Here is a 17,633-nt window from a genome sequence, read left to right as displayed (position 1 = left end):
GCACCAAAGCAGCCCCAGACCATCACAGACCATCACATTACCTCCACCATGCTTGACAGATGGCGCCAGGCACTCTTCCAGCATCTTTTCACCTGTTCTGCGTCTCACAAATGTTCTTCTGTGTGATCCAAACACCTCAAACTTTGATTCGTCTGTCCATAACACTTTTTTCCAATCTTCCTCTGTCCAATGTCTGTGTTCTTTTGCCCATATCAATCTTTTCTTTTTATTGGCCAGTCTCAGATATGGCTTTTTCTTTGCCACTCTGCCTAGAAGGCCAGCATCCCGGAGTCGCCTCTTCACTGTAGACGTTGACACTGGCGTTTTGCGGGTACCATTTAAAGAAGCTGCCAGTTGAGGACCTGTGAGGCGTCTATTTCTCAAACTAGAGACTCTAATATACTTGTCTTCTTGCTGAGTTGTGCACCGGGCCTCCCACTTCTCTTTCTACTCTGGTTAGAGCCCGTTTGTGCTGTTCTCTGAAGGAGTAGTACACACCGTTGTAGGACATTTTCAGTTTCTTCGCAATTTCTCGCATGGAATAGCCTTCATTTCTAAGAACAAGAATAGACTGGCGAGTTTCACATGAAAGTTCTCTTTTTCTGGCCATTTTGAGAGTATAATCGAACCCACAAATGTGATGCTCCAGATACTCAACTAGCTCAAAGGAAGGCCAGTTGTATAGCTTCTCTCACCAGCAAAACAGTTTTCAGCTCTGCTCACATAATTGCACAAGGGTTTTCAAGGGCTTTCTAATCATCCTTTAGTCTTCTAAGGCGATTAGCAAACACAATGTACCATTAGAACACGGAGTGATAGTTGCTGGAAATGGGCCTCTATACACCTATGTAGATATTTCATTAAAAACCAGACGTTTCCACCTAGAATAGTCATTTACCACATTAACAATGTATAGAGTGTATTTCTGATTAATTTAATGTTATCTTCATTGAAAAAAACAGTGCTTTTCTTTGAAAAACAGGGAAATTTCTAAGTGACCCCAAACTTTTGAACGGTAGTGTATATCAATGTATTGCTTATGCATTGTACAAGCACAGTGAGGCAGTACAACACATAATTGATCTATCTCATGATTGTTTATCAAGTGTTTTTCATTTTCTGTCCATAAAGAGTTTAAAACCACAACCATCACTTACAATATCAGTCTTTAAACTTAAAAGAATTAATAATGTGACATTTATCATTATATTTATGATCAATATCGACTGATATTATATTTTTAATCTTGATATATTTTTGGCCACTTCGCCCAGCCTGTTAACACTGGTGCTGCAGAAGAGGACTAAATAGCAAGACTCAGACAAGATAAGTTCAGAGGCAAAGTATTTTACGCCGCACACATGTTTGTTCAAGCCTGACTGAACAGTAGCTTGCTTACTCAGGTACAGTTACATCATGTTGTGCCCGGCCTCAGGTGCTGCTGGATGCTAGACAACCACAGACAGCGGGAAAAGACGTGGAAATCAGTTGAACTAATGTGTCTAATCTACTGACATCAGACACTTTGTTCTACCTCATTACATTTTGCCTGATTAGTATTTGATTGATTTGAGTTTGCTTGAAGAAACTAAGTGACATTAACACAGAACAGGACATACATACACACGTATAGATAGATAGAGAGATAGATGGATAGATAGATAGATAGATAGATAGATAGATAGATAGATAGATAGATAGATAGATAGATAGAGAGATAGATAGAGAGATAGATAGATAGATAGATAGATAGATAGATAGATAGATAGATAGATAGATAGATAGATAGATAGATAGATAGATAGATAGATAGATAGAGAGATAGATAGATAGATAGATAGATAGATAGATAGATAGATAGATAGATAGATAGATAGACAGACAGACAGACATATAACCTGGTTTCAGGCTTTGCCACAGTAAAACACATGTATTAATTTGAATTTGACCTTTATTTCAATCTGATATTTACAGTGACCCAGTTTAAAAATGTAATGTATATTACAACCTGTGTTATGCCATTGATTGTGTTCATAATGTTCTTTAGACACTGATGCAACAACCTGTGTTTATTAAGAAGAAAATAGACTCTTAAATAAAAAATAATGCAAAATAACTTTCCAATAGAGCTCTTTAATGAAAAACCTAACAGTTTTATTTACAACAATCATATAATATCATTAATGCTTCACATATACACTCATACAACAGGCAAGACTAGGAGTCTGACAAGTGGTGTCAGTGTATCCAATGCCCATGTCTTCTAATGCTGGTTAAAAAGGGATGTGAGAAATCCTACAAATTCGTTGATAATCTAAGACAGCTTCCTGTCCTCATCTCCAATCAGCAAATGAACACAGTAAGGAATAACAGCCACCACACCGAGAGGTACTGAAGCACTCTTACAGAACGACAGTACGTAAAACAGAACCTCAGTGTGAGTGGGCATTTTCATCAAGTCAAAGAGCTGCAGACACGTGAGAGTTGCGGCCACACACATGAGTTTGAATCTGGTTTTGTTGCCGTTCTTCCCCTTGCAGCTCTGGATGAACATCTCAGAGTTGACGGCCAGGCCCAGGCCAAACAAGGCTCCGAGGTTTCTCAAGAGACCAGCGAAAGGGCTGGTGTCCAGATGGATCCACTCTGGGTTAGCGCACCACTTCTTGGCTTTGGTGACGGACCACAGAAGATCAATGCCCATCATTTTGAGGAGCAGATACAAGCAAACGGCAAAGGAGAAAAGAAAAACGTTGGTCTGCATGTAAACTTTCAAGCTCGCGCTGTAAACTGAAGGGATATGATCAAACACGGCAGCAACCAGCATACCTGAATAATAAAAAAACAAGTGTTAATTCTTACACAAACAACAGCAGCATTCAACAGATTGTGTTTTATTGTGAATGCAAGATGGAACTCACCCGATAAAAGACCGAGGATAACCTGATGTGGGAAATGTGTCGCAATAAAAACCCTGGAGATGCAAACGCTCATCTGAATGATCCAGAAAGCCATCCACAGACCAGACCTCAGGAGACGAAACCTGAAAGGACACATTGACACATCACCAGTGATGAAGAAACTACTCACGTTAGGGAATAATTGCAATATATCTGCCCACCTCTGAAAACTGGGGGAAGGCCTGGTGAAGTGGAGAACAGAGGTGATCATCACATACCACACACAGGATGAACCCATGGCATGACCAGATGGACTACCTGCAGAAACACATCAGGGTCAGTATTGCTTTCAATGGGATTATTTACCATTATATTGCAGACATGGTGCTGACCTGGCCCTGTTTCACACGTGATTTGAAATTGCTCCAAATGTGGGGCTGAATTGTTGTGGTAGAACGTGGTTTCTTGGACCCACCAGTAAGGCCGCTGACCAAACATAATCCTAAAAAAGACAAGCACCAGATTATAGATTGCAAACATATAAAATGCACTGAAAGTTAAAACATTCATCTGTCCTGAAGGTTGGCTTACCATTTGAAAATTAGATTGAACCAGTCTCCTATAACAGCCACCCATATCATCTTGGTGCCCACTTTATGGCTGAGATGGAACCAGAGGGGGAAGTAAACCAAGAAGATGTTGCGAGGGTCGCCCACGGTTGACATGAAATTGAGAAAGCTGTGATATTCCCTGTAGTTGTTCTGCAGGTGCTGTATAACCAGCACGCCGCTGCCGTGCACTAAATCCATCTGAAGCTGCGTCTCTGTGTGCACCACTGCAAACAGCTGCTTCCTCAGCTCCAGTCAAAGCACCATGAACCCACATCGCACCTCAGATACCTTTATATATCTCAGACCACCATCATAAATCATTGGACGGGACCATGGTAACACCTTCCAGCTCTCCAGAAAAAAAATATTGTGTCCCCTGGTCGTGAGGGCTCAGCATTTTAAGACATGTTACAAAAGCTGTTTACACCCAGACGAGCCATTAGATGTTTTACAGACCATTGCTTTTCCAATTGTTAAATATTAGCCATTGAACACACTGAAAGAGACAGTACCCCGTGTGACCCCGTGGATCCTTTCAGCCTCATTAATATTGTCATTCTCTGTGAACGTAGCAACAAAATGGGCTTCCCATAAAACTGTGACTGGAAAACACATCCCATCTGCCATCCACAGCTGGGAACACTGACTGGCTCTGTCGCCATTATTTTTTGTGGTTCCATATTAAAACTACAGTTGTCTTTGTTAAAAGGTTAACATACATTATCAATGGTTATATGCTGCTGTACAATAACAAAGTTATTACTTCATTACTAGTTTTTACTTCATGCTGATGAGGAATATGGTGCCGACTTGGTTCAAACCTACCTGACCTTCCTAAATTTCACCACAAGGTGTAGTAAAGTCACAGCAAAGACATTGAGGTATTATTTGCATTGTGGGATCCTCAACGTGTTCCTGGTTTAAACTGAAACATTCATCAGTCGATTACTATTTAAATTACAAGGATATTTCATATTTAGGAAAAATATAGGAAAACATGGCGCTTCTAAAAATGTGTGGACTAGTAAACAAAAGAAAAGTAATATCACGTGGTTATTGCCTCATAATTACTTTTTACAAAACAATTGTGGAGTAAATTGTCCCGTTTTGTTGCTGATCATATTTTACCTAACTTCACATTACTGTGGAAAAATGTGTTGTTTGGACACATAGTGAATGACAGGAGTCATCATCAAGACTATTTAATAATTTGATCATTATTTTAACAAAATTTCATATCCATGAAACTAAATTCCAACACAGAAAACCAAATTTTACAGATCTGACCACATTTATATCAAGCAATACATCTCCTACATCTCTGATTGTACAGATAAAAAAAGATATTAAGTATTGTAAGCTTTACAAGATTTTTATTTTAACAGTTTTTCCTTATTTTCCTGTAGATTGATTTTGCTTTTTTAAACCCCCACATGTCGTATTTATGATTTGAATAATTGTGGACTTATGTTCAAGATGTTTGTATGTTTATATTTGTCTGTTTCTGAATGACTTAACAAAGTTATTTAAAAAAAAAGTGATTATTAAACGTCATTTCCGGCGCTCGGTCCCCGCCCTCGTACACCAGTCAACAAACAACGAAGAAGAACAGGCCCCGCCTCTTGATGCTAACCGCCCATATTTGAAAATAACGTCTGTTTCAGCCACAGGACGTGAAGAGGAAAGAGCTGAAAATGTGAGTTTATTATTCATCACACTTCTTTATAACGTCTCTGACATGACTCCCACGTGCAACCGAGTCAGCTTTGTTCAACATGAATCTGTAAAAGCACCAGTCGCTGTCTTTTTGCTGCGGAAGTGTCAACTGTGGGGAATCTCCGGCTAACTGCTAATGTTGCCCAGCTAACGCTAACCTGCTAACGTTGGCTGTCGGTGTTGATCACTCGCACGGTTTCCACATGTTGTCATGAATAACCACGTTAACGTCACTCCGCAGTTTAAACGCAGTGTGTTAACGCACAGAGTGGCGAGTTAGCAGACGATGCTAACTACAGCGAACGAGTCGCTCTGTTCTACATTCACTTGATAACGTTAAAAACCTGCCTCATTAGATGTCGTTTTCAGGGACCAGCAACGACCAGATATTGTTGATGCCGCACAGGAATTTAACTTGGTTGTCATAAAAGTTTAAGATCGTATCTTATCGATCTTTCACCTCATGGGTGTTGCAGATAGCAGATTGGGTTTGTTCTCTTCTCAGTTGTTTTGGATGAATCAAGGGATTCAGCTTTCACTGTTATTGTCAATCTCTCGTTTCGTTGATGGCTCATAAAACACAAGGAAACGGTGAAATATCATCTGAGACTGAGGAAAGGCAGCGTATTTGAGAACAATAAAAATAGCATTTTGGTTAAAATAATTAACTGATTATCATTTAATCATCTTACTATTTTAAATTAGCTTTTTTATCAGTGGTAACTGAAGATGAAAATATTAATAACGCGATTAAGTAGTACGTTTTTAATACTAATAACTTCTTTTTTAAACCACTCTCTCGTAATCTGCCTATGTATTTATACAACCTAACTGTTTAACATATGTATGTATGGAAGCAGATAGGAGTATTGATTTATGTCACATCTTTTTCTATTGTTTAACATTATGGCAGGTGCCTGGTTCCCACATCTTAACATTACCATTTTAAGTTAGTTGGTTGAAAATCATCTGTTCTTGCAGCCAGATGTTAAACATTTAAATCATAAATATATTGGTGATGTTACAAGAGGCAATTTATTGTATAAATCATACAAGCATTGTATACATTTTTCTCTTCTAAAAAGTTTATTGTAAAGTGAGAATAATGCTCATCTTCCAAGTGTACACAATGAGCATCAAGGTGTTGTCCCCCAAATCTCAGATTGTCCAACAACAGAACATCATGACGTCCATCACAGACCCGAGCTCCAGTGTCCGGTTCACCAGTGCAATGGAGAAGAGCCACAACAATCTGCTTAAAGAATATGGGGAGATACTGGACACATCTACAGAGCTGTGTCAGTCCCACAGACAGTTTGTGAAGTCTGCACTTGGTATGTTCTATTTTCACACTTTGTATCTGAGCTTGGTTAAATCTTTCAAATGTAAAGCGACCACTAGAGCTTTTGTCTTGTTACCTTACCTATAACCACCTGAATTTTTTTACTATGGAATTGTAAGCTTCTTTCTCAACCACAGCAATTCACAATATTAACAGTAATCCAGGCTATGAAAACATGCAACGACTGGGTCATTTTTCAAACCCCTAGCTAGAGTTATTAACAGTTACTAAGTGGAGCGCAGACTTACCTAGTTCAGACCTGGTATTAATATCAGATCGAGTGGACAGCTCTAAGGTCAGGTGACCCACCCCAGGACCCTATTTGGAGGTGGTCTGGAACATATGTGGCCCCAGTCTTTTAGCAGTGTATTTTTTCACTTCCAGTCCCATACACTGAATAATTTGTGGCCACTGCCACAATATTAGCACTGTCCGCCACATATTTATTTTCCATTTTTATTTGTAATTTTTCTTTAAATGGGCAAAATCGTATGTCCATGTAAAGCTGTATGCAAACCACACATGGTTACTGGCGACACATTCAGGACCCATTCTAATGCCAGGGGTGAACAAGCTGTCCACTTTTGTGATTGTGTCACTCGGGACAGATATTAATATCAGATCTGAGCCTTTATCACTGTAAAACATGGCTGCAAATGGTGAAGGGCTTTTGCAAAACAGGAGCAACAGCAGAAAAATGTATGCCATGGTTATTATTTTATATCAATATATGAGTTTGTTGTTTTTCTTTTTGCTCTGTTGCGTGGATATTTATCGATGTTTTTTTCTTGTAGATACATGTTTAAAGAAATGCAAGGATGATGAGATGCTGTTTGAGACGATACAGACCTTCAAAAAGGGTGAGCTGCTGCATTAGATCGTAGAGCGTTGATCTGTGCCTTACACTCAGTTGTTATACTTTATTTATATGTTTACAAGATTGATTGACTTGTGTGAATCAGCATCACCATCTGTTTCATTGGTCCAGCACCAAAACAGTTATCATAAGTTTTTGACACATACTGATGCAATGTTTGTCCCCCAGACGTTGAACAGAAGACTGTATCATTGAAGCAGAAACAACGTGATATTTCTGAGGTCGTATCTGAGATCCAGCAGAAGGAGATGCAGAAAGATGAAATCATTCAGAAAATAGAGAAACTTAAACGGGAACAAGCCAAGAGAAAAGATTGTAAGTTGATATTTAAAAATTCAATTAAAGGGGACATAGCATGCCCATTTTACCACAAGTTGATATGGTTCCTTGGGGTCTTAATGAAATGTCTGTAACATACTTTGGTCAAAATACCACAAGGATCATTTAAAACAGCACCCTTTTTACCCTGTATAAAACAGCCCTCCACAGAGCGACCTGTTTTGACTGCCTGTTCCTTTAAATGCTAATGAGCCAGCTCCCCCTCCCCCTCTCCCCCATGATTTTAAACGATATAAATTACATATTTTATATGATATAAATTATCAAATATGCATCCCATACTTTGTCCCTTGTTGTCCTGGAGTTTTAATTTTCCCAATCACATAATTAAATGTCCCCCTCTGCCCATCCACTACAAGCACACAAGCAGACAGACAGAGAGAGAAAGAGAGGTGGGGGTGGGGGGCTATGAAGACCATCATTTACCCCGAACCCCGACATTCAACAGGGACAACAACAAGCGGAGAAAGCAGAATCGCGGGCTGACCTTATATGTACAGTCTATGGGGCTGACCAGCGCGGAGAAATGCTCGTCCCGTGTGAACAGCCAGGCGGCTGCGCGCTGCTGTTCACCAGGACGAGCGATTCTCCGCTGGTCAGCCCCATAGACTGTATATATAAGGTCAGCCCGCGATTCTGCTTTCTCCGCTTGTTGTTGTACCGTTGAATGTCGGGTTCGAGGTTACAGTAGTGCTGAACACTGCGGAAGTCCTCCACACTGTTGGCTGTGTGGCGCTGACACAAATTCCAGCTCACGCACGGGAGAGCGAGCGGTCGCTCCCGAGCAGCTGCTGCAGCCTCCCAGTCCCACCATCCAGACAAATGCCACATGTGAGTGAATCGCGAGCTGACCAGCGGAGAAATGCTCGTCCCGTGTGAACAGCCTGGCTGCGTGCTTGGGAACGGCGCTGCGCTGCCTCGCAGCCTCCGTGTAAACCCGGAGTAACGAGTGTGGGGGCGGGACGGGACGGGCAGACGGGACGGGGGGTGGGCCAAGACCATGTAGGAGACTTCCAGTGTATTGTTACGACACAATACCCAGGAAGCGCAATCGAGTCGCTCAAGCATGACGTTTCTGACTTAGAGGAACTATAACAAAACGCGCGAGTGTTTTTTCCCCAGAGTTTTTGGGTTGGTAGACATGCCAGATACCCACATTAACCTGTAGAAGCACTAACAAAGTGGAATTTGCATGCTATGTCCCCTTTAATGGAAAAGATCACAGAACTAAATTTTTAACTGTAGCATTCAACCCTGAACTTATTATTATTTTCCCTTTCAGTGATAGTGTCTCAAAATAAAGCAAACAAAGACAGACTGAAAAATCTCCAGAAAGCCAGAATAGTCTTTCAGGATCATTTGGGGATGGAGATACGAACAATTCTTGGCAAAACACAATTGGTTAAAGGTACGTGGAACACCAACTTGTACATTTTCATATTCAGCATCTTTATATTTTAATTATTAGGGTTTTTTGTGAGGTTAAGTTTTGTACAACTCAGCTGGTTTTCTACCTGCATACCCATTCTTCTGACCTGAAGCTTGTGGACTCTTTCTTCTTTTGTTACTTTTATTACCTCCATAGAAAAACACAGTTGTTAGTGTGGAAATAACTCTACATTGTAATAGTTAGTCATATGATGTGCACCCATTGATTACCTTACAACCAAAAAAGAAAATGTGATTCGTAGTAGAACACCATTAAGGACTACTGTGCTGTAGAATAGTTTTTACCCCATCAGAAAATGATATCTTGTCTTAAGTAAAGCAATGGCTGGTTTTTAAGTACGAGTAAATATGACTTCAAGATTAACAAATGTGTGTTTTTGCCCTCGTGAAGGTGAAAAGTTGCAGTTTGTTTTCCGGAATATCAACCCCTCGAACCAAGACAGCGCCTACATCGTCACAATGGGGATTAAAGAAGACGGAGCTTACCAGAGTAAGTTAACACACAGACACGCACTTTATGCAATAATAAGAAAACTTTTCTAGCTGTTAATATCTTTGTTGATGGAAAAAAAACAAAGCAAACAATTAAATGATCCTACCAAAACATGAAACATGTATCTAAAGCAGCAGTCTTCACTATTGTTTAATGTGAGCCAAACTGGTAGGGCACTCAATTTGAGACAGTGTGAGAGTCAACCGTGCATCTTAGTGTTTGTGATCTCTAACGTTACCTGATAATGGAGCAGATGTAGTTGCACATTAAACTCAAAGGCTTTGGTCCAACAGCTACAGTACAGTTTCTGAAGCTATTGAAAGTGTAGTTTACCCAAGGGGAGGATCAAACCACCATCTGTCTGATAAGCCAACAACCTGCTGCATCTGCTCACCCCCTAACTCCGGCACATGTGTGACTTTGGCACAGGAAGCAGGGCGAAGTCTTAGCTCATCAGAAAGTCCGATTTTTTTTTTTATCCTCCAGCCTGCATATCAAGGTGTCCTTGGGAAACAAGCGGAACTGCAATTTGCCTCTGATGGCTGTGACAGCAGTGTGTGAATACATGAGTGATGGGGAAGTGCTGTATGAATGACTCATTGAACGTGACTTATAAAGCACAAAATGCAAGAAAGTTACTGTAAGAATGCAGCCAATTTAGCAAAGTGTCTCATAAAAAGGTTTATAATAGTATAAGACTGACATTAGACTTCTATATGAGATTGTCTGAACACTGTAGTGAGCAGTTCTAAACTTGAAATTTACCTTCGACATCAGTGATATGTTAGGATCTCACATCCATTTGTTAAAGACAAACAACTGTCTCCATCTGGGACATAAACCATAACCAATCATAAATCAGGCACAGACTTTTCCTGGCCCTGGGCGGACCCTGTATATATTTGTGACCAGGGACAAATTGGTGTTAGTGGATGAGTGCCACAGGAAGGAGTTTCTAGAAACAGAACTTTTAGTCAAAAATACAAATGTAAAATGTCCTCATCCTTGTTAAACATCACAGGTGATTTCCATAAGATTTACCAAACTCTTCAATTTCTACAGTTGTGTCTAGTGACCCAGTGCTCGAGTGTTTGCCGGCATTGGAACGTCGACTTCAGGAGACCAATAACTTACCAGCATTCCTGGCAAATGTCAGGAAGGAGTTTATCTCTCAGGCACGCTGCTGAGATCAGAATGATGGAGGGACACAAAAACGTTCCTGCTGCACTGTGGACTTGCGTAAACAAGGAGGAACCATATGAGAAGAAGAATCTTTTTGTAAAGACAGTTTTTAATCTGTATCTACAGCCTGCAAACAACACATTATCTAATGTTTGTGTTTATGGATCTACAGTACAGGTATGTTCCAGGGAAATAATTGAAAATTCACATATTGATATGTTTCATTTATTCTTTTCATGTATTTACTCCTTTTTCAGTATATTTTCCTGTGTTCCATTATTAAAACACATAGAATTTTTTTTACAGTAATTCACTTCGCTTGCATTTCATGTGGCTTAAATAATGAAAAATTCTAACAACAATGCAAAATAACAAAACAAAACAGTGACAAAAATCATCCTGACTGTCGGCAAAGGAAGGTGTGTCATCAAACTGAGTGCAATTGGATTTATTAATGATTTTTAAACCATGAATATCATTAAGTCACTACGTGGATGGGAACGTGATTAGTTACAAGACGTCTCTTCCATTTCTTTGCCGTGCATTGTAGAAGTGAATCCTCAATTCATGATTCCTTTTTAGTTTTTTTTATATTCAGGCGTCAGATGATTTGATGCTGTTTAACACAGGCAGTTCCTCCACATAGGTTGATGGGAAATGTCCAGTCTTTCCATTAAGTTGACCAAACCACCAACCATTGTCCTCTCTTCTGTAAATGTCTAGAAGATCTCCTGTAAAATACAAACAAGTCCATACATTAGTTTTTCCATCTTCCTCTTCTGTCATTTTATATCATCTGCTTCCGAGTTGTAACTCACCTTCTGTCAAAGTCAGTTCATCTGCCTGTTCAGATTGGAAGTTGTACAGAGCCTTGCATTTTCCTACACTGCAGAACGCTGCCGTTGTTTGACCTGTAAATATTTTTCATGTTATTGTAAATGTATGTTTAGAAATAAATCTTAGTGCGTATGAAAATGTCTTACCCTCTTGTTTGTCCTCGCCTGTGTGAGCGGGGGCTCTGTTATCTGTGCTGTCACACTCCGCGGCTTCACTTCCATGTGTTGAAGACGTGGAGGTGACCTGGTCACTGGAGCCCGGTGACGGCTCCACAGACGGCTGTGTCACAAACTGAGCCGGCCCTTTGTAAATGATGGACGCTCTCAGTGACTGTCGGGATCTGAATGGTGTCCTCCTGAGCTTGACTTGACGCGTCAGCTGAACGACACTGTGCTCGCAGTCCTTTGAAGAAATAATAGTGGGTTGGGTTTTATTTATGTTTCTTAAAAATGTTTAGGAGAAAAATACAATTTTATGTGGCTGATTTAAACTATATTTCCTAACAAAATACCCGCACAGGACACGGCTCTGGCTAACCAGTCATTTCAAAAATCACCTCATCCTGTGTTTATAAGTAGGGAAGTCAAATGGATCGCTAAAAGAATTGGAAAGATACACATGTATAGTTTTTTTTAATCGAAGCTGAAACAATTTATTGACTAAAAATTACTTCATTATTTAATGCCCAATTTCCCAGGATTTGCTACTTTACTTTGAGTGTGACACATGGATAATGTTTACAATAATAAGTGATAAATGAGCTATTTTAAGACGCCATGAGTCTTTGTCATTTAGGAATTTTTTGGGGCATTTTTCTCTATTTTCTCATATTTATAGACCAAGATATTAAATGAATATTCAAGACATAAGAATACTGACAAAAAAATTTGAGACTTAAGTTAAAATTGATAATCTTTGTATCTCATATTACAGCTAGTATAGAATAAGGGGTAGTTGATGTCATGTGGGGGTTAAGTTATACAATAAAAGGCTAAGAACCTCTGTCCTTTAACATCTGGGACAGGCACAGTAATTTTAAATCACCAGCCACCTAGACAGTAATTGCTAGATTCGGCTATTCTCTAAAAAAAATTACCATATGAAGCCTGTCGCACTGAGCAGAAACCTTTCCACACGTCCCTTTTAATCCAGGGAACACTTGTCACAATATGAACTGTACTGTGGGTCTGCTTTAAATGCAGCCGTTATGCTGAAGCTTAATTGGTCCTTCCCTCTTTCCCAGGACCCTTCGTCATTAGTTCCGTCATACTAATCAAATATAAGTGGCACCAGCAGTCTGTCCTAAAGTTAATACATGTAGTCGTACCTTATCTTTCCATTTCACGATGCTGTCACTGAATCGGTGAAAGGACTTGGGTTTTCCCTCCAGTTCCGACAGTGACACAGACAGTTTGTAGTGAGTGGCCTCGAGCAGATCCAGTTTTAGAGAACACTGCGGGCAGAGAGACAACATTAGCCTTTTTGCACATATCTAACTAATGATCAATTTAAATATTCACCCGTACACCCCACAATCCAGCCACTACACACACAGTCTCCAGTGTTCACCTCATCCAGCTGCTGCTCAGTCTCCTCAAGGTTCTTCTGGTTTGAGAACGAAGGATTCTCCGAGTACGTTTTCCTCAGCTTTTCAATTCCTGCAGGAGGAATGTCCAAGGTGTCTTAGAAACCATGCGAATGACCTTATGAGCTCTGTCAGGTGTGAATCACAGGTTTAGGCTGAGAGATGATCTGTGAGTGAACTCAACGAACCTTCACAGTCTTTCTTTGTCCTCGTAGTGCCGTCCTCCAGACGCTGGAGTTTGACTTTGATGGCCTCTCTTCGTCGCTCTCTGTCCATCAATGATTTGCTGTCCTCCTCCTGTTTAATCACAACACAGATAACATGTGTTTAATACATCAGTAATTAAGATGGTCTTGGTGTAGTATTGACTGGGGGAGTATTTTAAGGAAATTCCATTTGCGAGTAACCTTTATTAAATCAGATTAATTCCATAGAATCTACTATCATATTGTTGAGCCAGAGTACTTGACATATACACGTGTTAAAATAATCCACTAAACAGACGTCAAAATGACAAGTGCATCTCTGTATGTGCAGTGTGCACGCTCCCATCAAAAACACCCCCCCCCTGCAGAGATATGTCTTTGAACAGCTCAATCACTGGATGAGTCAGAGGCCTGCAGACAAAACCCTCTTCAACATGCAGCAGCACATTCTGAGTGTAAAATTGCGAAACTTACGAAATAATCAGCCATCAAAAACTCTGCTGTGTTGTCGTCAGCTGTGATTCTGTTTTCCTCCACCAGCATCTGTATGTCTTTATCCGTGTCCACCCTTTGGACCAGCTGTTCTATCTGTCTTTGGCCCTGGAGGAGGAAGGAATGTATTCTTATATAAGTTCAAAAATATCCATAGCGGGATTTAGAGTGTGTTTGCGAGCAGGGTGAACATCAAGATGCCTCACGTGTTTGAGGGTCTGGCCGAAACCGGACATGTGGAGGTTGTATCTGTTCAAAATGTTGCACAGAACTTCGATTCGCTGCTTCTCCAGCTCCTGTATGATCTGAAAGCAGAAAGTGGTGCTGTGACGCTTTCTGTGCTCCAAGTTCAATCCCTGCCCAAAACACCAAGGAAAACAAGGTCAGAGTGACTGCAAAGATCAAGGATTACAGCTGCAGCATCACCCTGTCCTGCTGCAACGTCCTTGAACCAAGCCTCCACATGTACTGCTGTTACGTTCTCTGCACATCTGTGTATCTCACAGAATAAAGGATGAAATCAGTTTCAGAATGAGATGGTAATGTGGAGCTCCAAACAAAGCACTGGAGTGGTGGACTGACCCGTATAAACCATATCTGCAGCCAAAAGCTCGCTGGTTCAACTTTTCCTAAATGAGGCGTCCTGGAACAAGTCTGAACTTTCCTGATCGCTCACAAAAAAACTCTGGATAATGAGGAACAGCTTAAAATCAACGTGAGAACAATTGGAAATCATTTTCCGCACCTGGTAGCAGTTTTTCAGTGTGTTTTCCCATTTGAGTCTCATCTGATGACCATCCATGTTAATATGAAAGTACTCCTCATCCACCCGTGACTGCACCTCTGCAGACTTAGTCATCCTGTTGAGCATCTGTCGTCAGAACAGGGAAAAACCTCTTTAGCGGCCACATCAGTATTAATTCAAACTTAATTATTAAAAAAGTTTGTTAACTAGTGTTCTATACCTTTTGTTTTTCCTTTTGTGTGCAAATGTGTTTGTTGTTCTCAACAAAGTTGAACAGAGCCTCGTGTTCTCTCGTTAGTCCGACTAATTTCTTCTTTATCTGTTTATGACACAAATCACAGAACAACAAATTTGTACATGTAAATAATTCAGCATCATGCAACAGATCAGATTTGACCTATTTTTCTCAATCAGCTAAAATGACAAGTTATTTCCAGTGTTATACTGTAATGTTTTCATGCAGTTAAAGTCACTACGGTTGACAAAATTTGAAGCAACTTTGAAATACCAGCTATGACGTATGAGAAAGTGACAGAGAGCCTCACATAGAATGAGTAAAAATGTAAAGTTTATTAAATTACAACAGCTTCTTAAATGACTTATTCTTTGACAAATCTATATTTACTTCTCAAGAAATCTGTAACTTATACTTATTTTTCTATTTATTTTGATACTACACTGTCCTCTCCAGTTTTTTGTGTGGCCCCATTGTACTGTATATCATATATTTTCTATGTTTTTAATGTTGCTGTGTCATGAATGCACCGTTGCTGTATTTGAGAGAAGCCAAAGGCAAATTTCTACCGATACATATTCTACATATTATTCATTTATTATATGTTATTTATTTACATAGCACATGATCATACATTCATAATGCAGGAATAAGCTTTCATAATGGGTTATGTTTAATAGCAACAGCCACAGGTACTTTTAACTATGGTAATAATACATTATAAAGTCAAACATTACAGTGGCTCATGATCCTACATGTTTTATATGAGAGGTTATGAAGTCACCTGAGCAGCGCTGTGTTTTCTGTCAACATGAGCAGGAAGTTGCAGCTGATTCGTTCCTTATTGACAATACAAGGATCTTTTATACGTCTTTATCACTTGTCACACAAAATGAACAGTGTGATTATAAACTATTGAATCATTGACCGCTTATAGAATTGCTATCCCGCTTTTAATGGCTCATCACTGTTTTAACACAACGTAATGCATTATGAATGCTTTGCAATGCATTATGTAGGAATACACCATACATTATACATACTGTAAGGGCCTCACTGTAAAGGTTACCATGACATAACAGAGGACAGCCACACAAACCTTTTAATGGGTTTATGGATTTGTGTGATAATAACTGTCTCTGTGGCGACAACTGGAAGATTTACCTTGAGTTGATCACTCCAGTTAGCAGTGACAAGTTTTCCAGTTCTGTCAATGGCACTGTCAAGCTGTCCAAACACAGGACAGGTTAGAGGCAAATTATGACATGGAAGCTGAAGCAGAAATTAACAAAATAAAGAAGAAACTACATACAGGCTTCTTCCTCTTATTATGCTCGTCTAAGACTTGTCGTATTTCCAGGATTGCCTCTTGTTGAAAAGCATTTCCTAACGATCTGGAATGAGAACAACAACAATTTAACCCCAGATCTCCTTCACAGTGTGTTTGACAGGCACAGTTGCGAGGTGAGCTGAAAACTACCTGTGGGCGTCTGCTCTTGAGTACATCTCATCTGACACATGACACCAGGCGCTGTAGGTGGAACTGAGCGGGGGAGGCAGCAGGAAAAAAGGTTAGAGCCGTGGTCTAATTATCCTGACACCTACCTGTGACTTTGCTCTTGTCTAACTCGCTCAGAGTGTGTTGTTTTCCCTAATAACACTATTTCCATGCGCCACATGGCAGCTAGTCCCCGGGAGGAGGTCACATGTAACACAAAACAGACGAAAAGACGGAGCCAAGCACAGTTTCTGCTCTGTCCCTTACTTGTCTGACATTCCTTTGGAGGCCCGGATGAGTTTGCTGGCGAGTTTTTGCAGTCCTTTAGCGTACGTAAGCTCCAGCTCAGCCCTAAGAGAGGGAGAAGTTGCAGAGAGGGAAATGAACTGAGTCAAACAATAACCTGTGCAGCCATTAAAAGTTAGTCCGAGGGCCAAAGCTGCACTGAACCTACCTTTGCTGAAAAACTGCCATGAGCTCTTTGCAGAAATACTCCCCTGATTTAGAGAATTGCTTCACATTTTGATACAGTTGGTTATACTGGAAGACAAAGGATAAGGCTCCAGGAGATTTTGCCACATAGAATCAACCTTCAACCGAAGACAAACTTAGATGCGACTGTTCTCATTGTCTTATCCAGTAATATCCACACAATAACATTCCTTTTTTCACTCGTGTGCTGTAAATTTAGAAAACATCAAGTGTACTCACAGAGCAGGTGCTGATAGGATCCCTCATCTTGAGGCTGTGGCTGTTTGTTGACTTTGGACCTGGAACTTTGACCACCTTCCCCTGAAAGTCACTCATGCGGAAATCACCTGAGCTATTGTCAGTGCGCCATATGAGGAAAATTCCAAGTATGAACTCAGGCCGGACGCCAAGTTAGCCTGGCACCGGTGCAGAAGAAAGGGAGAGATATAAACACTAAACAAAGGCCAATCCTTGTTCTTATCAGTCACTAATAGTCTATGTGTGTTGACATGTGGAAGTATTGCATTCACTTGAGAAAAAATGTTTTTCTGATTTAACGAGATTGCCTACCTTAAAATTCTAAGAGATGCATTTATGTCCCGCCTGTGTGATCCGGTTTTATTTTGGTTTGGGACATTTGAAGATACTTGTTTCTTTA

At 40.2% G+C, this 17,633-nt stretch overlaps 3 protein-coding genes across 3 annotated transcripts; 1 reads left to right on the top strand and 2 right to left on the bottom strand.

Moving 5' to 3' along the window:
- Positions 1-2,314: 2,314 nt before the first annotated feature.
- Positions 2,315-3,706, bottom strand: LOC118120147 (glucose-6-phosphatase 2-like). The gene is made up of 4 exons (XM_035174881.1): positions 3,489-3,706; positions 3,290-3,399; positions 2,919-3,215; positions 2,315-2,826 (listed from the first exon to the last, which is right to left on the bottom strand). The coding sequence occupies exons 1-4, from the start codon at positions 3,704-3,706 to the stop codon at positions 2,315-2,317; spliced, it is 1,137 nt and encodes a 378-aa protein (XP_035030772.1).
- Positions 3,707-5,096: 1,390 nt separating this feature from the next.
- spc25 (SPC25 component of NDC80 kinetochore complex) lies at positions 5,097-11,881 on the top strand. The gene is made up of 7 exons (XM_035174948.2): positions 5,097-5,204; positions 6,387-6,558; positions 7,361-7,426; positions 7,612-7,758; positions 9,065-9,190; positions 9,623-9,721; positions 10,787-11,881. Exons 2-7 carry the CDS (start codon positions 6,408-6,410, stop codon positions 10,909-10,911), a joined length of 714 nt encoding a protein of 237 aa, XP_035030839.1. The 5' UTR covers positions 5,097-5,204; positions 6,387-6,407; the 3' UTR covers positions 10,912-11,881.
- Positions 11,116-17,633, bottom strand: nostrin (nitric oxide synthase trafficking). Its single transcript, XM_035174946.1, has 16 exons — positions 17,216-17,633; positions 16,959-17,044; positions 16,772-16,855; positions 16,487-16,549; positions 16,319-16,400; positions 16,171-16,233; positions 14,992-15,090; positions 14,772-14,897; positions 14,233-14,331; positions 14,009-14,134; positions 13,517-13,625; positions 13,313-13,401; positions 13,071-13,196; positions 11,890-12,145; positions 11,725-11,817; positions 11,116-11,637 (listed from the first exon to the last, which is right to left on the bottom strand). Exons 1-16 carry the CDS (start codon positions 17,309-17,311, stop codon positions 11,501-11,503), a joined length of 1,734 nt encoding a protein of 577 aa, XP_035030837.1. The 5' UTR covers positions 17,312-17,633; the 3' UTR covers positions 11,116-11,500.

The sequence above is a fragment of the Hippoglossus stenolepis genome, chromosome 13 (assembly GCF_022539355.2).
Source record: "Hippoglossus stenolepis isolate QCI-W04-F060 chromosome 13, HSTE1.2, whole genome shotgun sequence".
NCBI classification, from domain to species: Eukaryota; Metazoa; Chordata; class Actinopteri; order Pleuronectiformes; family Pleuronectidae; genus Hippoglossus; species Hippoglossus stenolepis.
The sequence above is the reverse complement of the archived record's forward strand: the minus strand, read 5'-3'. Positions and strand labels throughout refer to the sequence as shown.